The sequence below is a fragment of the Diabrotica undecimpunctata genome, chromosome 3 (genome assembly GCF_040954645.1).
Source record: "Diabrotica undecimpunctata isolate CICGRU chromosome 3, icDiaUnde3, whole genome shotgun sequence".
NCBI lineage: Eukaryota > Metazoa > Arthropoda > Insecta > Coleoptera > Chrysomelidae > Diabrotica > Diabrotica undecimpunctata.
In genome coordinates, this window is record NC_092805.1 from 180,060 (window position 1) to 204,509 (window position 24,450).

The window sequence follows — 24,450 nt, forward strand, 5'->3', positions numbered from 1 at the left end:
TACCCAACATATCAACGAGCTAAATGGATATTGCAATTTTTATATCACGGAAATAAGTTTAATCAGGCTGTAGTTACGTAAATAAATTTTTTAAATAAAAGATCTGTCGGAGATATATTATCAGTATATTGATAAAGATATTTGGTCGACTTCAGCAATTAAAAAGTTTTACATTCTTCACAGACTCGTCTAATCATGGTTTCAACTACCATGTTTTCTTTGTTCTCCTCTCTCTGTTTCCCTTAGCTAAAATGTCTCGATTCGTGTTCGTTATCATTTAAGTGGCGTTCTTCGTTTCTTCTCACTACTTTTGAAATAGATATGTTTCAAATTGAAGGAAAGATCAAGGTTTACGATCAATATGACAAATTTTTGTCTATCCTTACCTTGATGAATTAATTGGTTTTTTGTTATAAGGGTCCACTCTTTTATGTTACGCAGCTATGATTTTTCGTTCTCCCTATTCTTTTCTTTGTTTCGATCTTTCCTTTAAATATTATTTGAGGTTGTTCAAACTATCTATGTCGCGTTAAGTATGACTTGCTGTTTAATACATCCTCGTCAGTGGTTCAGCTTGTCCAACTTATTCGCAATATTCATCGATCCAGGGGCGGTTTCTCCGTTGGTTCACTTGTGCGTTGAACACCCCATAAAATTTCATTAAAATACAGTTTTTTAAATCACATAAATATCATAGTATCATTAACATATAACTTTATTAATTAATCAGATTAATTTCCACTACGCCGCTAGATGCACGTGCCAAGTACATAATTCAAATTGAATCCAGAGAGTAGACAGTAACCCTGTATTTAGAAAGAGAGATCTTAAAATCCATGAGACCAGCGATTCGCCAATTTAAAACAATGAAGATTTGTGCATTGCACAAAGAGACCGGAGCGTTTCTATTTACAGTTTGGTATTTTCTATTGTGGGATTCAGTTAAATCATAAATACAATATTTGTAGTTTTAGGATGGAGCCTTATTCAGTGAAGTTTATAAAAGAAAACGCAAATAGTTGTAAAGATTGACTTCTTATAAAAAATAATGGACCACCTCGGTCGGAGATAAACTTGGTACAAGAATGTGCCATAAGAAACAAAAAGTTTAAAAGTTGTTTTAAAGTTGAACAATATAGAAAAACTTCGTGGTTGTACTAGTGTGATAAACTACATTCTTTGTTTTGTTTTCCATTCTTAGTGTTTTCAAAGAATAAAACTATTTCTTCAGAGTGGACAAAAATGGACGTTCGGGATATATCTCACTTATCAACAAAAATTAAAAAACACGGATCTTACCAAATTCATTTAAAAAATGACTTGCAAATCTCGGATATTGGCAATATTGATGTTCGCCAATTATTAGATTCTGGCTATCGAAAATCAATAAAAAACTTTAACGACCAAGTTAAAAAAACATTACATTATGTCCCGTCTTATCGGTTTTGTAAAATTTTGTGGCATATTCAAAATAGCTTTACGGGGATATGGCAAGTCACCAGAAAGTTTTTTTGTGTGCGCCACAATTACCTGCGGCGCTTATTCACCGATTCTATAATTACATTACTTAATTGAACACCTTTTTTAAATTACCACGAGTCGCCACAGCATAGATACATACACATTTCGAATGCGTTTAATCTTTTGATATAATCTTGTTTAAGTGTCAATATTTCGCATCCATATAGTAATAACGACCATATATGAGTCAGCCAGATGTAAAAATTTGTATTTACCGTATAAGTCAAACTGAGTTATTTGCAAAAAACTGGTAAATTTTGCAAAAAAACCTTAGATTAATTAAATGGCACTTTTTTGTGATAGATGGCACTTTTTTCATGGAACCGTCTACTCAACGTGGATTTATCTATTTTAAAGCGTTTTGATGCCATTCTTAAACTAATCTTTTCTTCTTTGATAGGATTTAATACTGCCTGTAGAAGAGTGTCTCACTTTTGCAACTGCTAAACAATTCGACGTATCTTAATGCTTCAAGACTGACTGCCGCGCAAAAGGGCTAACCACTATGGAAGTATTCTCGGTATACCAACGGGTTTACCGATTTAAACCGAATCAAACAGCGACTCGAACGATGAAAGTTGGCAAACGAAATTTAAAATTTTTTCTATTTAAAAATGCATAAACTATTTTTCCACTTTTTTTTTAAATATTAAAGGAATATTACGTTTATACTTTAATTGCGTAATAAGGTGCTTTAAAGTTTTGGCTATCGTTGACCATATTATTAGTACCAAAATATTGTTTTTTTGTATACCTGTCTCATTTTTGCAACACTTTTTTCAGTGTCTCACCTTTCCACCACAAGACCCTATATTTTATGTTTATTTGCAGTTCTCCATCGACCCAAAGATTTTTTTCTTGCACTTTACTTTATTGCACATTATTTCTGTATATATTTTATAATGTTTATTGTTTGTAAATGAAGATACTTTATTTTGCAGGAAAAATAAGAACGATAACGATAAATGGCGGGGAGTCGTAATAACCGTAACTTGTATATTTTTTTGTATATGCGTTGCCATAATTGTACTAGACAATACGCTAGGAATTTTTGACCTAAACGGTTCCAAAATGAAAAATTGTTCAACAAGACATAATAACCGCAAAATTTCAAAGCCGTTAACAAGTTTTGAAAATAATTTTAATCTTAAAGAAACGGATGGTGAGTGTTCTGTAACAATTGAATCGGAAGGCTGTGCTATTAGCTGTGATGGAGTGACTGTACAAGATATATTGAAAAGTGATGTTGATGTGAGTATTTTTTGTGTAATAATTACAAATAAGTTATAATGTATCTTAGAGTTTTAGATAATTATCTTCTTAGTTCAGGCAAGATCTGTCTTTGGAATTCAGTCGTCATGTCCTTTCCTTAAACTCCACCTAAGGGTTCCGTGATATCCATACTCATAGGACACGGTGTATTCTCATGATAAAAAAGGATTTGTTTCTTCTGCTGGTGTAAAGGGTGACAATAATATTCAGAATTTATTTTTTTGTTGTTTTGCAAGTAATCCACAAACAAAATTCCTTTCGCATCCCAAAAAACTGATACTACAGTAGTGGCCAAATATGAAGAACCAAGGGCGCGCATTTATTGTACTTCGAGCACGCCGACCGGTAGATAGGTACTACACAGGTTGCATATTTTGAGACATGAAATAAATGGGTAATGGGGAATAAAATAAAAAATCATTATTTTCAGGTAATATATTTTCAATCAAAATTACTATCATAATTTTATTTTTTAGCTTAATTTATACCCTACTTTTCTTAATCATTCATTCGGAAAAAGAATATTTTGTAACGTGACTCGAACAAATACTGTTAACATCGAAAAAAATATTTGCATTTGTTTAAAACCAATATTTCAAAAACTATGTTACACGTAAAAATAATATGATTTTTACGAATGATTAGTGAAAACGAAATTATTTTGATATTTCATGAATTTTATTATTGTGCTAAAGGTCAATAGATTTATTGTAATGAAAGATACCAAGATTTTCTTATTCTTATTTCACAAAATTGTTATCTTGTACATTTTTTAGTAAGCTGGTTTTTATATACATAGAAAAATTTTAAAAATTTAATGTAAACATTTTCAATATATAAGCATTCTACGTTTCGTTATAAGTAAACTACATAATATTTTTAGCCTTTACTTGTGAAGTTTGCCGCTTGATATTTTCTAAAGTAACCCCTCTTTTTTCTTGTTTTATCAAAATATTTAAATACATTAAATATTATTTCAAGACTTTGTCCTGATATCATGGATATACACTTTTTATTTTCCACGATGGCAGATATTATCCAAATCACCAGTCACTTTGCAAATCTAGACACAAGAAACAGACAATTACATCTATACATGTACAATCGTTACTGTCAAGGAGTTACGCTACTGACAGTAAGCCAGAATAAGGTTTAAAGTGTAAGTGGGCGTGTCGACTTTGAAAAGTAAACGATACCCGGTTTATGCGCTGGTTCTTCCGATTTGGCGTCCACTATAACACCTTCTTGACCTATTTCTGGACGCGAACTCGTTTTGTAGCCGAAGAAAAAGTTTCACACCACGCTTTAGCCTCTTGTTTGGATTCAGGATCGTGATGATAGACTCCTGTTGATGAATCAATTCACAAAATCCACTTTCGAAACTTATAGTGTATACTATCTTTTATCTAACTTTTATCTTTTATAGATCTGCGGTGGAAGAAACGTAATACTTATACTTAAGAGTTTATCCATTCCTAATGGCAAATTAGAGGAAGGATGGTTAAATGATTTTCCCCTTCCAATAAAATCGCTCCAAATCTCAGAAAGTGTAGATGAATTAGGGGAACGGGTTTTTAGTGGTGTTCCTTTTCAAAAATTATCAATTTTAATATTGGACAACACGAATTTATCCAATTTAAAAAAGAATACCTTAGAAGGCAGCAAACTTGTTAGAATGGAGTTCAGATTCATCGATACGAGGACAGTTGATTTTGAGTGGGGATTTTTACAACCAGTGGCAACTACATTGAAGATACTACAAATACAACGATGTTATCTTGAACCTGAGGTAAATTTATTTTAAATGTGTGTTTAGGTTTAATAATTATAATGGACTGAATATTTTTTCATTTGACCATCAGCAGATCTCACTTCCATTTAATTTTACTTCCTGAAGTTTTTACTGCGTTATTTCATTTTAAAACTGAGCATTTTATATTATCACCAACTCAAATTTCTAGTAAAACATTATCTTAAAAATGAAAATTTTAGTCAGTTTTTGCAATTATTTTCTGGTAAAAATTTAAGTTGATACGGACAATTTTGTAAAATTGAAATGTCTCTTATCCTATACAATATTATGATAGTTATACAGTCCCTGTTTAATTTATTAGACTCACTTAGCAAATTCTAGCTTTCTGTGTTTAATAATCAATTATAATTATGTTAGCTACAAGTAAGAAACATAACACAAATAATAGTAGTAACCTTTTTGCATATTTACTAAACAAAATTAATATTTTGTTAAGCCACTATCCTAGGCATGCTGTTTATGAATTTTCCTGCGATTTTTTTTAATTTTCGGTGTGATTCCAATGGAAAATGATTCTTTCTATCAACTGAAACTTAGTGGTAATTATTTCCTTGGCTAACTCTCTGTTTAGGTACTCCCAGACATTTTCAATGGGGTTCATGTCTGGCGAGTTGTCGGGATATGGTAAGAGCGGAATTTCTTGTTGTAACAAAAAATTTTTAATACTTTTAGCCGTATGGGAAGGTGCTTCATCTTGCATAAATATCTAATGGCTGTTACTGAACCATTCGTTAACTTATGGAACCAATCTTGTCTTCAAAACCTTTTTATATTGGTCTTGTCGCATGGTTCCTTCGACGACATACAAACGTCCCATACCTTTGCTACTAATCACCGACCATCTCATTACTGAGAGGGTATGTTTAATTGTATTAATTACGCACCCCTTTTCATATTTTCCCCCTGGACGTCTCCGGACAAACTGGGCCTTTTCATCCATAATTTGAAATGTGGCTTCATCGCTGAAGCACACCTGTGAATGTGAGTAACAATAATTATAAAGTGCAAAAATAAAATGATTTGTAATAGTTTACCTTACGTCAATCATCAATAGAGTAGTCTTTATGGATCTTGGTCCAAGATAAACGTTTTTTGAGCATATGTGGTGTTAGTTTTGGCTTCTTAATGAGCCTGCGACATTTGAAGCTCATGCCATACAAATTTCGACGTACGGTGGCCACCTATACTGAGCATCCTGCTTCTTCCAACCTATTTCTTAAATCCCTATGAGTGGTCCTTGTGTGTTACAGCTAATTTTTTTTAAATTCGTTGCCCCCTGGGGGTGACTGAAGGTTTCTTTGTCACACCGGTCCATCCGAACTGACGTCACCGGTCGCTTCTCTTTAAGTTTTTGACTCACTGACGACTGGGATACACCACATTTTCGTACTATCTTTCTGACTAAGTGCTGTATTCTCTAATAGAACAGTAATGGACGAGATCTTCTCAACACAAAGATCTTTAGATTTACCCTACTAAAAATTCCAATCCAAGAGCCAAAATCAAAAGTAACACTATTATGTAATAATGTCAATACTTACTAGTGCAAATTTTAAATAAACTGACCACAAATCTATGTTTTAAGTAAAAAAACTCAAAATGTAAAACAATTCGTTACTCCACACTTGGAACATATTCTACTGTTATCTGTAAATTTTTGACAATTCTAAGAAAAATTTATATCATTTTCTACGTAACTATTTCCAAGTTATGTAACCCATTCAGCACCTTAGTATCCAAGTGAACATACTTTCAGTACGATTAAAATAAACAAAAAAAAAAAAAAAAATTTTTATGGTGGGTCTAATCAATTGAGCAGAGACTGTATAATGAAAATTTTATACTTCTTATATAATATTCTTCTTTCATCTTAAATATTTCTTTTTAGATGTCGATATCTTCATATTCCTTGTAGATTATCTTCGTTATTATTAGGATTACATTCTTGGCAGCTTGCATTCTTGTCCTGCCTTTTTAATTGCTTCTATTATTTTGTCCATTACTAGTTAAAGAATAGATGACCTTCCCAAATTAATATCTACTTAATTCTGTTGTTAATGTTAACGTCTTTCTTACTAATTTGTCTATGAATGTAGTATATGCAGTTGGTCTATTTTGTCGAAAGCTTTCTTGGTGTTCACTGATTAATTTAAGTGTTCTGTTCACCAAGCTGATTATAAGATAATTGCTAAACTTTTACAATCACCCCTTTTGTGCGTTGACACCTCTATGGACTAAGTGCATCTTGGAAACTATTATAAAATTAAACATAAACTTAAAATTAAATATAAAACGTCTATATGTATTTTATTATAAAATTCTTCTAGCTTCTTCTGCAGTAAAAATCCCAATAAATATATATTTAAACCTAGAGCTAAGATTAATAAGCAAAAGTTAATATCAAACTTACCGGGTTTCAGGATTGAAGCGTCGATCATCACTGCGCCGAGCTTTCGACATTAAATCTGATATCTTCTTCAGGGTTTCCGGAGCCCCCAGATCTCTTCACTACATTCTTCACTGATCTCTGCACTACTGCAGTAGTGTAATACTACTCCTCTCCTACTACTTGTTCTCCTTACATTTATTTATTTAAAACAGTAACTTACTTTTAGTTATTTTTAGGACATTGTAAATTTAACTGGCACAGGCACAACTTTGCAAATAGTAGAATTGGATATGATGTATAATTCTATAGAATACTTGAAGAATAACTCATTCATTGACATACCCAGAGTCAGTCAACTGTATTTAACGGATTGCAACATCAAGTATATGGAAAAAAATACATTCAACGGCATAGGGCAGGCTTTAAGCTTGCTTAGCATTAATAAAAACTCTCTAAGTACATTACCGAAGGGAATTTTTAGAGGCTTTCAAGCTACGTCTTCAAATTTTGGTAAATTCCTATCATTGTTTATTAGATTTAAAAAGATAAACGAATACATTTAATTTTGGATGTTCCGAAAAATTTTCGCGGTTAGTACAATTAAACCTAGAGCTAAGATTAATACTGTTATAAGAATTAATATTAAACTCGACTGTCTTCCGGGTTGAACCGCGTCAATTACAATTGCGCCGAGCTTTCGACATCCTCTCTGATGTCTTCTTAAGTGCTTCCCAGCCCCCAGATACTACTGCATTCCTAGAAGACATTAAAGAGGATGTCAAAAGCTCGGCGCAATGATAATCGACGCGGTTTAACCCACAAAACTGTTAAGTTTAATACTAATTCTTGTAATAGTATTAATGTTAGCTCTAGGTTATATATATATATATATATATATATATATATATATATATATATATATATATATATATATATATGCATATAACTTAGTATCTGTAGCTAATGTTGAGACCTGATGATTGCTGTGAACAGACCTTCTGGCCATTTACTGAAAAATAGTCCATCTTTCAAGTTATACCTATTTCGTTTTAAAGGATGCACAGTTCATCAATCCCTGGTTTTCCGTTATAAAACTGTTACTACCCGCACATTTTGTGCATTCATGGCACCAACGCTTAACATCCGAGCGACATTTGACCCAGTAGAAGCGATTCTTAATTTTTGCTAACGTCTTGTTTATTCCCAAAAGGCCTCCAGGGGCAACGCCATGACAATTCAACTCTACCTTTAGGAAGAATAAGTTCAATTTGGCTTTAGGGCTTGTCATCAGGGCCATCTACGGACAAGACGTTATCAATTACTGTTAAAGAGTCCCATTGGGCCCAATAACTTTTGTCACTTTTGTCGGAAATCCCACTTCACGCTGGGTTTATTTTTTGTCCTAGGTTAGTTTACTTTGCCCATAGTACTCAAAATTGGTGCAATGGTGGTGCAGTGCAATGGTGAATAGGCTATACCTGCTGGTTTTTTGCTCTTCTTATTTTAACGAAGGAGCTGTACATCAAGTATTGTCCGTTTTGTTTCTACACAGCGTATCAAAATCTCCAAGTGCATTTTCAGTTAGATCGCTTTTTACTACTATTTTTGCATTAAAATCACCACATATCATTATGAAATCTTCATGGTCTTCTGTATTAGCTGCAGACAAGTTGTCATAAAACATACAGTTTTCATTAAAACATACAGTAAATGATTTTCCACATCTAGTAATGCTACATAACCTTATTTGTTTTAGGTCTATATGACATTTCAAACAATCCGTGGATATGTGATTGCGATCTGCTATGGTTAAAATACTTTTATATTACTCATAAAGGAGTTTATTTTGGAGGTGGCAAAATTCCGTTCCTTTGTTACACTGATGAAGGTGCACAAGATTACACGAAGGTTGATTTTTGCCCTAACAAAACGACAACTACAAGTTCTACAACTTTATCAACTTTAAAACCTACTACAGAAACGGTAATAACTCCAGAACCGACACGATTGACTTCAGGTTACCATAGTAGCTCAACTGGTTCTGAAACTTCGAGCGAAATAATAACCACTGGAAAATTAACGACTCCAACACCTTTGGAGTCTACTAGTACGATGTCAGTTATATTTAGTGACCCCACTACAGACGTAACTGCTGTTACAGAAGCACAAACGACTAAACCTACAGAATATATTAGCATAGCTTGTGATGACTGCACCAAAAAAATGTATAAAAGCTCCAACATTAATAGGATATACAGCCATACACTGTCTGTACGAAATGGATCCATTACGTATGACTTTTACGAGCTAGAGGGCACTCCGAATTACGAAATAACTTTACACAACTCAGTAGATGACGATTACATGATTTGGTTTAACGTGGATCAACACGATGAAAGGGGCTGTGAATATAACATTAAAGAAGTCGTTAATTTGCAAAAGCTAAGCTTTAATAAAAAATATATTATTTGTTTACTAGGAAAAAACGATTCTACAGTTTCACCCTTTGATTGTACCTCTCTGTTCGTACCGCCCGAATGGAGTGAAAAAGCTTGGATTTTTAACAAAGATAAAGTTCTTTTGATAGTAATGTATGTTATAACTCTTGTTATAATCGTGGCAATAACTGTTTTAATTGTATATTGCATAATTAAAAGACACCCGAAACTTATAAAATCGAACAAAAAACTGACTGAAGAAGAAGACGTTATTTTTAATAATAACCATGGTGTTCCTTCGGTTAATTCATTGTACTCAGCAAGCGATGGGTATCTTTCACCAAGAATTTTGACCAGAAGATGGAGTAGTAGGAAGCTAAGTACCATCTCGGAAAAAGATTACGAGGGATCTTTTAATGCAGTGTACAACGTGTCAGAAGGTCATTTATACGAAGCTCCACCTCTTCCACCTAATCATCCATCCAGGTGGAGACAGTTAGAATGCGGAAATGATTTTTTTCCTTCGTCCATATACCTAAATAGAAGAAACAGCTTTATAAACGAAATCAGACATCCCGTCTCTCCAGCACAGGACAATGTTAGATCAAAGAGTTTACCTGAAGAAAATAGCAAATATTTTGCATTTCATCTTAGCAAATTAAAGTAGGTTTGAGTACGATAAAAAACTTTTTAATTTTCATTGGAAGATCTCAATAAATATGTAACTTACTCTTTGATTTTTATTTACACATGTCTGAGATTATAGTTTATGTTGTGTTACTTCTTCTTCTTGTAGTTCCTTCTCCTATCGGAGGTTGTTATCATCACAGCTATCCGTACCTTATTGACGGCTACTCTGAAAAGATCTACTGAGCTGCAACTATACCACTCTCTTAGGTTTCTTAGCCAGGAAATTCTTCGTCTTTATATGGATCTTTTACCCTTGATTTTACCTTGCACTATGAGCCTTAATATCTCATATTTCGCGCCTCTGGTAATGTGGCCTAAATATTCCAGTTTTCTTGTTTTGATGTTCTTTATGACCTCACAATTCTTTTTTAGCCTTCTTAACACTTCTGCATTTGTAACTCGTTGGGTCCATGATATTTTCAAAATCCTTCTATAGTACCACATCTCAAATGATGCCAACTTTTTTATATTATCCACTTTTAGTGTCCAATTTTCCATTCCATACAACAAAGTCGAGAACATGTAGCATCTTAAGGCTCTTATCCTCAGCTCCAGAGGAAGGTCTCGATTAACAAACATTGTTTTGCATTTTTATAAATGCTTGTCTTGCAATTTCAATGCATGTCTTTATTTCTCTACCTTGGTCATTGTTTTCATGTACCCAGGTTCCCAGATATTTGTTGTTATTCACTCTTTCTACTTGTTTTCCCTCGATATCTAGCCTTCCTGCTGTATGTTACTTAGAAATAATCATGCACTTGATTTTCATAACATTCATTTGTAGTCTATTTTATACTGACTTGATGTAATCTATTTACTAAGCATTGCAGTGCTTCTAGATTATCTGCAAAAACAGTGGTGTCGTCTGGGAATCTTATGTTGTCCAAGATTTTTCCGTTTATTGATATACCCTGTTGTTCCTCTGATATTACTTCCTTAAAAATAGCTTCGCTGTACAGATTGAATAACAATAGGGACAGCACGCAATCATGTCTAACACCTCTTTTGATTTCTATAGTTTCTGTATCGGCATTTTCGTTTCTAACCTTTGCTTTTTGATTCTAGTACAGATTGACCATAACCCGTATATCTCAGTTATCCACATTCTTTTCTTTTAACAGTTTTACGAGTTTCTGATGTCGTACTTTATCAAAAGCCTTTTGATAATCTATAAAGCAAACATAGAGATCCTGGAGAACGTTAAAAGCGAACAGAGCCTCTTTCGTTCCTAGTCCTCCTCTGAATCGAAACTGGGTGTCTTATAATATAAGAAGAAGAAAATATAAGAAGATATAGATATCTTCTTATATTTTTTTGTATAGTCTTCCATGTATTATTTTGAGAAATATCTTAAGTGTGTGGCTTATTAAGGAAATTGTTCTGTACTGGAGCATTCTGTCGCATGTACTGACTTTGGTAGTGTTACAAACGTGGACAGCAGCCAATCTTCGGGTAGCACTCCTGTTGTATATACTTTGTTGAACATATCTAAAAGTATATGTAGTGTTTCTTCGTCAATGCATTTAATTGGCTCAGTAGGTATCTCATCTGGGCCTATTGATTATGCGGTCTTTGCATTTCTAATTCCCTGTTCTAATTAACACATTATTATTTTCGGTCCTGTTTGTTCCTGTGATTCTTCTTGTATCATTCTATCATCGTCAAATAGTTTCATTATGGATTCTTGCCAAAATCTTAATTTATCTTTGATGTCTGCAATAAGCTTACCATTATCATCTTTGAGTATCCCATAGTGTGCTCGCTTTTTGGTATTTGTTAGTTCTTTTATTCTTTTTATCCATATTAAAGCTGTCGTATTTTCTGTCATACTCTTCTATTTCTATGCATTGATCTGTTAACCACTTTTCCTTGGCCTTTTTATCTCTTCCTTAATTCTACTTTGTAGTTCTTGATATTTTGGCTCATTTCTCCCTTTGGCTTTTCTCCTCTCTTCCATTAATGCTAGAATTTCTGAAGTCATCCACTTCCGTTTTTTATTTCTCTTTTCGGGCTTTAAATTTTCTTCTGCAGTCTTTAGTAATGCCTTCTGAATATTGCTCCACTTTTCATTGACATCTTCTGATATTAAGATTTCTTCCCCTACTTCTGTTAGATTTGAGTTGACTTGTTGATTTCTCTTTTTCTTAATTTTGTATAATCAAACGTTGATTTGTTTTTATTTATTACAATCTTTTTGAGTTTCACTTGCATTCTAGCTATCAGCGGGTTATGGTCTAAGTTGACATCTGCTCCGGGGTATGCTTTTACTGCTATAATTAAGTTTTTGTATCTATTTTTGACTAATATATAGTCTATTTAATTTGGGACTATGAGGTCTTTGTTGTCTGCAGGAGATCTCCAAGTGTATAATCTTCTGTCGGGTAGTTGGAACATTGTGTTCATTATTGTAAAATGTTCATTTTGACAAAAATCCACAAGTCTATCCCCTCTTTCGTTTGTGTCATCTAGTTCAAATTCCCCAACATATTCGTCAACTTTTCCTCTCCCGACTTTAGTATTAAAGTCCCCCATTACTATTGTAATGTCTTCTTTTTTAAAGATCTTAAAATTGTGTCTAACTCCATTTAAAAATGTTCTATCTCCTCTTCATCCTTATTCGCTGTTGGTGCGTATACTTGAATTAAGTTAACTTGTTGTATGTTTGTCTTCAGCTGAACCATTATCACTCTCTTTGAGTAAGAAGTGAATCTAGTTGTATTACTGGGTGTATCAATTAAATAACCGGATTGTTGCTACAAAATATTTTATTGATCATCAATTTATTACAAAATGCTTGTCATCTCTTCAAATCTCCATACAAATGTTTAATTGTACATTTTCAAGTACAAGAATAAGAAAACTCCTATCGCGATCTATAAGTGTGTGAGTATACGAGTCATAAAAAAGTCTATAAAATGAACCAAAAAGAATGAACAAAATATATACAAAGCAGCCAAATACATAGCAAAGAAATAAGAAAACAAGAAATAAAAAAGTAGATCTGGCAAAACCTTCGTTATGCAACCAGTAAAACAAGTGTAAATGATTAATTTTGTTGAGAATTTAAAGACACAAAAATATATATTATATAGTTAATAGATTGTAAAATGAATAAAACAATGTCGCTAAGCTTAAACAATTAAGAAAATTAATAATAAAATAAAATTTAGGTAGCTGATCAAGACATCAATTAAAACCGGCAATGTCGCATCAGCTGAGTAGCTGACCAAGTATGCCTATTTTGCCTAAATAATTTGAATGAAAAAGCAAATAAAGTAGTTTTAAAAAAGAAATCATATTTAACTTAAGTATTGATTACCTAAAGTATCATAGCTAATATTTATTAATGTTAATATTAGTTCACAAGATGTCAACCTTTGTTTGTTTTGAGTAAAACAAAACAGTTATTGTAATTTAAAAAAATGACGATATGGTAAAAATTGATTATTGTATAATATATCAGAGTGTGTTTTTATTTACAAAACCTGTTTACATCCCCTTCATATGAAATAAGTTTTATACAAAATTATAAAGAAAAGATGTGTATTTCGATTTTCTAATCCTACAGTATTTCATTTATATATTCTCAATTAACATTACTATTTTATAGAAATGAATTTTGGAAGGTGCAGTTACGAAATTTTCATTTCAGAATACCTAAACAAAGTTTGAAATAAACTCTCAAGTAAATAAAACAATATGTAAAAAAACATTTCCTTAAGAGTGTTAAAAAATAATATCAAAGAATATGCAATATTCAATATTGTCATCATTATACACCGGATTTATGCGGCGTAGTTGTCAGATCTAAGCGTTAGCGTTCGTACTTTGTGGTGGCAGCAATCTAGTGCATCCGTGACGTCAAAGCGCTGTGACGTAAATAAGGAGCGATGCGAGATCTACAAGCAAAAGTATGTACTAAAATCTAGTAGTTTTGTAGATCCTTTGGTAAATGTTCTGTGTTTTTATATGTGGCGATGACGGATTAAGAAAATTCGGTGAAAATGTCGGGAAAAACCTTTCCAGTTGAAAAATTAGTGCGTGTAGGTTATTATGAACTTGAAAAAACAATTGGTAAAGGAAATTTTGCCGTGGTCAAGCTAGCCACTCACATTGTCACACGAACCAAGGTTTGTAAAGGATTTCAATATCAACACATCTCAAATGTCAAAATGCATGTAATTTTCGCATATTTTTCACATTATGTCGCAGTAACAATAATAATATTTGTTCCCGAAGTAGCACCTGATTTCGTTATCAATTTTATTAAATATTACAATCTTAAATCAATTTTACTTTGGAAGAAAAACATGTTGTGTATCTTGGGAAAATCTAAAGGTAGAAAGATAAAATGTCTCTGTTTTGTGTACTCAATAAATGAATAAATTTTCCATTAATTCTTAGTTAAGGTGGTATCTGAAGTACTTACATATTTGCATAGTTTTACATGACTTATTTCTTCATAATATTCTTTCCAATGAAGTTAGTACCTTTATTACATTTATGATGATTGTAACAATAACAAAAAACTACAAATACCTACTTGATTACCTAGTTAAGCTTCTCAAGACGTTTTTGTTTCGAGATCAACACATGTCTGGCTATCAAGCTGCCATGAAGCAGCACTATTTGCTTAAACTTGCTCTAAATTGTACTATCATGGTCTTCATACTTAGTATGTTGATGTTCATTTATTTGATAAATTTCTTGTAGAATTTACATTAATAAAATAATATTCTTTCTGAATTAGCACTGGATCATGTTATCAGTGTTATGAAATACTAAACTCCCATTTAATTAACTTTATTTTCTTATAAAAACATTTTGTATGTCATAGTTACATGAGAAGACAAAATGACTCTATTTTGTGTGCTTAACAAATAAATTTGTTTGCATTATGCTAATTTATTAAACAAATATTTAGAGGTTATGTATTCTAATCTACAATATCAAGGACAAGTTGATCTGAGTGATGAAAAACATACTTTAATTAACAGAATGAATTTATCATAAACTACCAAACAACATGTTCACATGTTTATACTTACAGGTTTTATTTACTTTTTGTTTTGAACTATAACTACTTTTTTATATCTTTTATCTTAAATTTATATTACTATTTAAGTTTTGACTGCCCTTATGGACATTAGTCCAAAACACTCCAAATATTGGTCACTATTGGTGTGTGACATTTCTAATCCTAAAAATGTATTACTTTTATACTATAATATGCTTTCGTCTATTACTAGTATCATCTAAATTGAGTTACTCATGTTCATACATCAGGGAGTATGGTCGTTAAATCTCTATAAGTTTCAGTGAATGATGTGACATGTATGACTTGACATTGCTATAGAATCTCACTGAGCCACCTCAATAGCATCTATAAAATATAATATACTAAGATCGTAAATCATAAAACTGAAAATATTGCTAAAAATATAATTGAAGAATAGATAGTTTTATTGTGAAAAGGAGATATTGACAATTATTAGAGTATTTACACAACACCAGGTAATAGGAATTTAGTAGAAATAGTAAATTATAATCCTAATAAAGAGAGCTCAACCATTGTGACAAATGTTACTAAGACACTAATGAAAGATATGAAGTTAAACATAACAAAACATTTAAAATGAAATACCATCATGAATGTATAAAGAACTCAAAGCAATAATTACTATAGAAAACTGTGGAGATGCTGTGAATGATGTAAAATATTAATGTTCTGTAGATTCTTCTGATGATTCACATAATATTGGCGAAGGGAATCTTCTTATAGACTGAATTTTCTGTCTCCTATAGGTATGAACATTAGTTTACTTAATGAGCAATAATAACTTATTTTAATACCTTAGTCTTCGCCAGTGCCAGTGTCTCAATATTAAATGTTTTGTATATATTTTAAGTGGTATACTCCATTCACTTAGCTCGGGCATATTTTGACAAATTCATTGTCAGAAACCTACAACAACAATTCCTACTTCTCAGTATTAATAGATCAAGTATCCTACTATTGCAGACTTCTTTCTTTAAAAAAGGAAGAATTATTCTAAATAGTGGAAGTGTATACTAAACGTATCAAATTTTGGGTAGTATATATTTAAAAAATATATTTTAGTTATTATAATTTAACGTACTTATTTATTATATGGTGCAGATAAATAAATATTGATATTGTCGGTAATTCGCAAAGTTCTATTTTATGTACTATTTAGTTTGTTTGCTAATAATATTGGCTATGAGTATGTGTGCTTGGTTGTATAGTAATTTCCAGCCACTTTTAGTCTGTCAAAAAGTAACTAACTTCGCAAAAAAATAATTACTAAATTCACTAGACAGTTTGGACTGGGAAATGCGAACCGAGTTTACTTCAGCTGGCCTTTGTATATCTGTCAAATTCTTCTTGTATCAGATGTTAGAAATGTGGTATATTTTACATGGGTATTGTAAAAACAACAGACATGTTAATATATTTTATAGCCTAGTGAAGTTTGTATATTAATCCTTTATGCTAAACAGAGTCAAAAACCTTCTTAATATCCAAGAAAACTCCAGCAGTTTTCAGTTCTTGTAATCCTGCTGCTTGTACATTGGATGTTATTATTGAAAGAGGATGGATTGCTCATGATTTTTCTTTAAATCCAAACTGGTGTGCTGGAAGATGTTGGTTTAATTCTTCATATAATCTTCCTTGGATATTTTCTCAAACATTTTTCCTATTACTGACAGAAGAGTGATTTAACAGTAATTTGTGGACAGGTAGTTTGTGGTTAGTATTAAGTTTAGGAATAAGTATAATCATTAGGGAAGATCATATAAGCATCCTTAATTCCTTATGAATAACAGGATCAGAAACATTCAGCATTCAGATTATGATTGTTCTCATAAAAATTTCCAAACCAAATTATCCACATAATCTAATGTATCTGTATCAAAATTATTGTCCTCATTAAATTCTTAGGTTTCTTCAAGGTATAACAATAAAAACACTGAAAACTTTTGTTTTCAAAACTTATCATTTTTATTATAAATTTTATCACTACAGCTGTTTTGGCAGAGTTCCTTTCTCAAGTGATCGATTTTTGCCATGCATTTACACTTTATAGTCTTTAACTGAATAAGTTAAGGAGTGGAAAACTGTTTGCCTCAAATTGGCCATTCAAAATTATGTCTGTATTTTTTAATTTGTTAATTTCCATAGATTCTAATAAAGATAGCTTAAGACCTTTATTTTGGATGTGAAGAATTTGAAATTTCTCATTAAAAGTATTGTCTAGATCTGGAAGGTAAAGTGCGTACATAGAATCTGTTTTTCTATTATTGAAAGCCCTTTTATATTCCACTACATGTTTGATAAAGGTTCTACCAGTTTGACTGCTGTAAGTGTTTGGGTAATCGCCATATTTAAGTTTGTATGCACCACTGTGTAAGTGCTTTTTTTGGCTTGGTTGTTTTTAATATGTTTGACTAAGTTGTTGTTTGTTCTAAAGCTGGTGTTATTCCTTTCTTTTTTATGTGTTTGGCTATTATTGTTGATATCTTGCCTGTATATGTAATCGTGATAAGAAATTATAATAAAATTTTGTGGAAGTTTTAGTATTATTATTGTTATATAAAATGAATTTCCATCAAGTAACAGTTGAATCCATCACTTATTCTTCAAGATACTTTGCCAGAGCATTACATTTTTCTTCATCCATATTATATGACTGGCCATCATACTACTACTTAGTTCTGAATTTATTGTCGATTTATATTTGGACAGTTTTTTTTTTATTTCATTCCAATATGTTTTAGTCTTCATGGAGTCTATATTTTTACATGCTAGGATCCATTTATATTGTTTAAATTGTGATATTAGTTTATGAATATCTTTGTTTAGATCACTAAATTGTGATTTTAATACACATGCATCATTGATTTTAACCTTTTAGTTAGATAATTGATTTCTTTTGCTGGGCTATTGAAATTTTTAATGTAGTTTGGACAAATTTCAGGTCTTACATTCCGAAATTCCTTCATTCTACTATTTACATTTTATATATTACATTTTGCTGTGTTAGGCAGGTTAACTTTATTAATCTGATTAGGATTAAGCTGTAGATTAAAATCAAATTGCAGAGCCAGATGATCATTGCCCAAATCTGGAGTTACAAGTAAATTTGTGATATTATTTATAATATTTTTAGAATGTAGTAATATATTCAGAGTTGTGCTTGGATTATCTGCCTTAATAAATGTAAGAGCTGTAGGTATTTGACAAAAATTGTAATTTTGAAGGTAACATTTGATTTGGTTCATAAGCGGGGGACTTTATTTTGAGTTAAAATTGCCAATAATTATTGAATAATCACAAAGGGATGCTGTAGTGACGATTGTTTCTTTTATTAAGGAAGAATTGTGAATGTAGACAACAAAAATATGTAATGTAGAGTCTTTGAAGGGGAATGAAATATGGATGCTGTTATTGAGGGGGTTGTTTATTTTTGGAGTGTTTTCTTTACCCATTTTCAATGTTTTTCTGGATTAAATAAGGCTGCCTTCTCTGAAGTTATTTTGGTTTTATTTCCGTTTTGTTGAATTACAGTCTAGTCATAATATGGATTACTTAATGAAAATTTCTTTTTTATAAAGCTTAATTTTCCATAAAATATTTTATTTTTTTTTTCTCTATTCAGATCTTTGATATATTCATATATCAGCTATTTTCGAAGTATATTTTGCAACTTGATGTTATGAAAACTTGATCGTTTTCGAGTTATAAATAATTTAAAACAGAAAAACACAAAATCACGATATTCAAGGTTCAAAAACACAAGTAAAAAACATTATTTTTGAATTCTACAAGAACATAAATTCAAGTTCCAACCTTGTTCTATCATTTCGCAATACATATTTTAGGCCTATTTCTATGAATTTAGGTCCTTGGCGAATTCAAAAATAATGTTTTTTACTTGTGTATTTGATCCTAATTTTGCGTTTTTCTTAGTTTTAAATTATTTATAACTCTAAAACGATCAAGTTTACAGAAAAATTACAAGAGACGTATTTTGTTCAGAATGATCCAAAAAATAAAAAAAAATTATCCGGACCGAAAAAATTGATTCTTTCAATTTGTTTAAAAAAATTTGAACAACTTTTCGCCTTGATTTTCGCCATTTTGGGGTATCGGTTGAAAGCGATTATATAAAAAAATCTAATAAGAATATTTTTCCGAACGAGCCCGAGCTTTTCGTGTTGTCTATATGTGATAATTTTCAAGTAAAGATCCACGGTCCTCATTATAAAACCGTTTATTGATTTCTATTAATGAATATTCATTGAGAATTTGATTCATTGATTGTTCATTTATAATTTATTTCATGGATCTGTTCTTGTCGTCATTTAAAATTTTGTTGTTTGGTTCAGGTCGAGGTCTTTAATGTTTATACAATATTATTATTTTTTGCTAATCTGCCTCTTTTTTTGTGGTAGTATCTTCTAGAATTTTAACTTGGTCTTCTTGTGTAATGAACAGCTCTCATTGTTTATATTTTATTGTTGAATGTGTAGCACCTGTGTTTTTGCTTGATTTAACAGTTCCGAATAAATGTTAATGACAATTCAATTGTATGCAGAATAAACAAGTGAAAAGTGCATAATTTTATAATTTACTTTTTATTAGGGTTACTGACCCAATATCTTTACTGTTATACTCTTAACAATAAATTCTCATTTGAATTTATTTTACAACTAGTATGAGAAAGAGTGTTCAAGATATGACAATATTATGTTCTTCATTTGACGTTATAAACAAAATTCGCCAATTTTTGTCTGCCTGCTTTTAGATCTGTCGTCGGCACTACTCCATTTTCTCATCGTTTTGAGTCTTCCTCTTGGTTTCAATTGTAACATAATTAAAATATAAACAGTATACAGTAAGGTCTCTTTTTATGTGGATTATTTTTATCTGATTTTAAAGTTGTGCGTTTTGTATTTTATCCAAAAATTTCTATTATTAACTATTAGAATTAAATATTAACTATTCACATCCAGATCCAGATGTCAGAAAAGTGAGCCTTTACAATTCGGGGATTCCCTTGTTACATGATGTCCCTATTACATAATTGCGAGTTTTTCACTGAAAGGTATAACCTGTTATTGTTTTAAAATAATTTTTCTCTTAGCGGTGCTTCGTTTTATAATAAGTTGTTTAAAATTTTGCTGATTCACAAAATTGCAGTATAATAAGCAGCACGGTTTTCGAATTGAAAGATTTCAAGTGAGTGTCGTATAGTTTTATTTTCATTAGAAGAGGTTTTTGCCATCTCAATATCGTAAGTCTATTTTTTTTCTTTTTTTAAGATTTTACTTGACGCAATGGAGAAAAAAAAAACATCAAAGACAATCAATTTCGATGGAAATTAAAATTGCAATTTTAGATCGCTTAGGAAAATAAGAAGGATCTACGGCAATTGGAAAACATTTTAATTTAGGCGAATCAACTGTAGTAGCAATTAAGAAGAAGCAAAGAAATTGTTATACGAAAATCCATAATTTCTGGTACAAAATTAAGCGTCAAATTTTCATCTTACTCAAGGGATGTATTATTAGATAGAAGAGAAACAGCCATCGCAATTTGGATTGAGGAACTAATTCAAAGAAGAATTCCTGTAAGTGGTTATTTAATTCAGGAAAAAGCTCTTCAGTTTTATGAGTTAATGAAACACTCAGAACCGCCAACTTCCACTTCCGAAGCTGGTAAAAAATGTTCAGCTAGCAAAGGATGGCTAATCGGGTTTATAAAAAGAAATGCATTTCATAATATCAAGAGAGTGCTACAGCAGATAAATCAGCAGCAAAAATATTTCCACGGGAGTTAGCGAAAATTATTGAAGATGGGGACTATTGTGCCGATCAAGTATTTAACGCTGATGAAACGGGACTGTATTGGAAAAAAATGCCTAACCGTAGTTACATCGTAAAGGATGAAAAAACTGTAAGTAAACATAAAGCAAGTAAAGATCAAGTAACATTATGCAATTTTTTAACCACATAAAAAGAGACCTTACTATTATGCTTGCTGGCCTTAGCGATAGTCGCTTTGCCTTCGCTTTTCTGTGGAACGTATCCACTGCATAAAACGAGACTTTAATATATTAAAAAAAAGGCAATACAATGTAAAAAAATCGTGAATCGTGACGTTTTTTTGACATTTTGGACCTTTGATCATTTTTCATACGGCAAAATAAGTTTTTTACGCACAACCGGCCAAAATCTACTCTTCATATTGGCGAGTTGTCAAAAAGAGACTAATTTACATATATCTATGTACGTATCATGCAGGTAAACATAAAGTGTCTTTGACTTTGAAATATATTTACACAGCTATAAATCAGCGCCAGTGTCAGCCGTCAAGCGTCTCGGCACGGTTTTTCATTATACAGATCTTGCGACATAAATCGGCATGCGCCGAAGTCTTTGAAGGCCTATCACTGAAGAGGATTTATAGTTGTACAATGATACAAAACACTATATCTTGACCTGGATTATACTAATATAGTGTTTCAAAATAAATAATAACGTGGTTTAATTCGAATTCGAGCTATATCTGTGTTAGGTACGTCTTTATTCTCAAACAATTTTCCTATAAGGCGATTTTTAATTAAAATAAAACATGCAAATTAAAATGGTTTATTGGAGTTTATTAAGTGTACTAATCATGTACTAGTTCAGATACACCATACCATTTATCATAAGAATGTAATTAGAAAATTACATTTTATCACAAGTAAAATAATTGGCAAGTGGTTTACAAATTACCAACAATGACTGTACTATTTATAACTCGATAACGACGGTACTTTTTACAAGTAGACAAAGGCAAATCATAAGCTGCTATTTTTTAGTAAAAGAAATGCACAAACAATACAGGGAAACTACTAAAAACTAATTTAAACATCTAAATTTACTTTTAATAATGAAAAGAGCTGTACGTATTATGGAACTGAGTGTGACACTAAAGTGTACTTCAGTCTAAAGTGATCATTAGTTAAGGTTTAGTTTAACACTTTGGCTACTGGCTATAAATTTGAAGTTTTTTGTCAGAAACTGAAACTATATTTTGGTAAAATTCACAATATTTAATACTAAAAACATGTAAATATCAACATTTAGGTATTTTTTTGAAAAAAAAAAATCATGTGTAAGGGCCGTGTCAAAAAATGGTACACACAGTTTGTGGCAGAAATAAATGCGTAATTATCTTCTTAGAAACTATGTGTACCATTTTTGGACACAATGTTCATTTTTTGTACAGCATATTAGTGCTAAAATAATCTTTCAAAGTGGGTTTACGATCCAAACCCATCCATATTAGATGACCTAAGAAAACAAAAATTGCGGATTGATTTGTGTTTCTCCATTGTCCCAATAATGCTGTTTTTGTTAATGTTTCATTTGTAATTCCTGATACTATTTTCTGTTCAGCATATCTGTTGGTTTCCTCGGCAATAAGTGATAAGATATCGTTGTCAATAAATAATTTATAAAAATGAATTGGATGATCTCCTTCCCTTTGTGCAAAAAAACTTTGGGAGAATCCTGAATCTTCCGTGAAAGTAAATGTGTTCAAAATACCTACAAAATTATAAACTCAAAACTATAAAAGTGAATACTAATTTATATATTACCTGCACAATTATTCCAAATGATATTAGGATTAGGATTATTTAAAAAAATATCAGGTTCAGAATCGTTGTTGAGAGATTCTAGATCAGATTCGAATTCTAACTCTTGCCCATCACTGTTAATTTCTAAATTAGAGGAAGAAGAACACGAATCTTGATCATTTGGATCATCTATATCCATAGCATCATCATCATCATCTTCACTAATAAACTCATACTCCATTTCACTCATATTCTCGGCTATTTCACGTAGTTCAGCATCACTTAATTTTTTATTTGGCATTTTAAGTACTAATTTTAGAACCGTAAACACACAAGACTAATATTGCACAAACAACAAGTTTTTGCAAGTCAGAAAATGGCCATAATATGCCATCTGCTGAAGGAGTCTCAAACTGCTCCGCCATAATTTTAAAAAATCGGTCATAGTACAGCCATCTGTTGATTAAGTCCCAAACTGCTTCGCCAGAATTTAGCAGTAAACTGTAGGAACCTAGATACGCATTTAAAACCATCAGAACTGTGTTCACCAAATGTACACACAGCTTGAAACATTACCATTTCATGTGACCAAATTTGGTACACGCAGTTTCTGGTAAACATCAACTGTGTACCAGAAATGGTACACACAGTAGCCAAAGTGTTAAATTGTCACTATGGAATCGGGCTTTAATTTTTATTCTATACACTTCTCATTTTAAAATAATTTCATACAAATATAATGTCAGATTTTTACAATTATCAGTTCAAAACTTGTATTTAATGACAAAAAGAGTTATTAGTAAAACATTTTAAGCTGAACTCTCATATTTATACTTTGGAAGAGATTTCTAAATCAGCACATATTAAATATGATTTTTCACGAAATAGTAGTCATAGTAAACAATTGGAACAGTCCATTTACGTGAGGAGGGATGACCGTTTTATACAACATCTTTCAATTTTATTAAAATCTATAAAAATAATAAATAAATAATAAAATTACTTTATTCAATTTTAAGCATATTATTTAAATTTTTAAAAATACAGAAAAAATAGTGTATGAAGCTTCAGCTAGTCTACAGTACCGCCTACTGTACCACTTTTATTATTTACAATGTATTGTAGCATTGTATATCTTAGTTTTTGTTTCCATTGTGAGGTATATTATGTAAAATGTATAGCTTTTCTGCGGATAAAAAATGTTACTATTTCTATCGGTAACATAATTGAATGTTGGTAACATAATTGAATGTTGGTAACATAATTGAATTGACTGTCCCTCGAATTAAAAAAATCCGTCATCAAATCCGTCGATTTGAAATAAAAGTTTAATGTGTGACAAAAGAAAGCTTGGTAAGCACTTTGCAGAAGAGAACGGATTTTGAGCAATTACGGAATACTATACTACATTCATTTCAGGAAAATTGGGGGATAAACACAACGAATCGCGTGATCAGAGTCTTCGTCATCGGCGTAACTACTTGGTCAGAAATTAGCTTAGTAATATTTATGGTTCTGTACAGACTGGTCAAAGTATAGTGGATCACCTATACTTACTACTTACTTTTCGTGTCCGGAACACCAACAACTTAAATCCTGTATGTATTTCTAATGGTTGGCCACATCTATGGCCCTGTCATTTGTTAAAATTAAATCTTCATCTGTGCTAGGTAA

At 31.4% G+C, this 24,450-nt stretch overlaps 2 protein-coding genes across 7 annotated transcripts in view; both read left to right on the forward strand.

Moving 5' to 3' along the window:
- LOC140436328 (uncharacterized) overlaps positions 1 to 10,163 on the forward strand; it is a 38,230-nt gene extending 28,067 nt beyond the window's left edge. For all 4 annotated transcript variants that reach the window (XM_072525050.1, XM_072525048.1, XM_072525049.1 and 1 more), the window contains exons 2-5: positions 2,463 to 2,772; positions 4,220 to 4,582; positions 7,232 to 7,505; positions 8,752 to 10,163. In XM_072525050.1, coding sequence (XP_072381151.1) covers positions 2,593 to 2,772; positions 4,220 to 4,582; positions 7,232 to 7,505; positions 8,752 to 10,100 — 2,166 coding nt within the window. In that variant the 5' untranslated portion in view covers positions 2,463 to 2,592 and the 3' untranslated portion in view covers positions 10,101 to 10,163. The remainder of the gene's footprint in view (positions 1 to 2,462; positions 2,773 to 4,219; positions 4,583 to 7,231; positions 7,506 to 8,751) is intronic.
- A 3,840-nt stretch (positions 10,164 to 14,003) lies between these two features.
- LOC140436327 (uncharacterized) overlaps positions 14,004 to 24,450 on the forward strand; it is a 74,134-nt gene continuing 63,687 nt past the window's right edge. For all 3 annotated transcript variants that reach the window (XM_072525043.1, XM_072525044.1, XM_072525046.1), the window contains exon 1: positions 14,004 to 14,253. In XM_072525043.1, the coding sequence (XP_072381144.1) occupies positions 14,128 to 14,253 (126 nt within the window). In that variant the 5' untranslated portion in view covers positions 14,004 to 14,127. The remainder of the gene's footprint in view (positions 14,254 to 24,450) is intronic.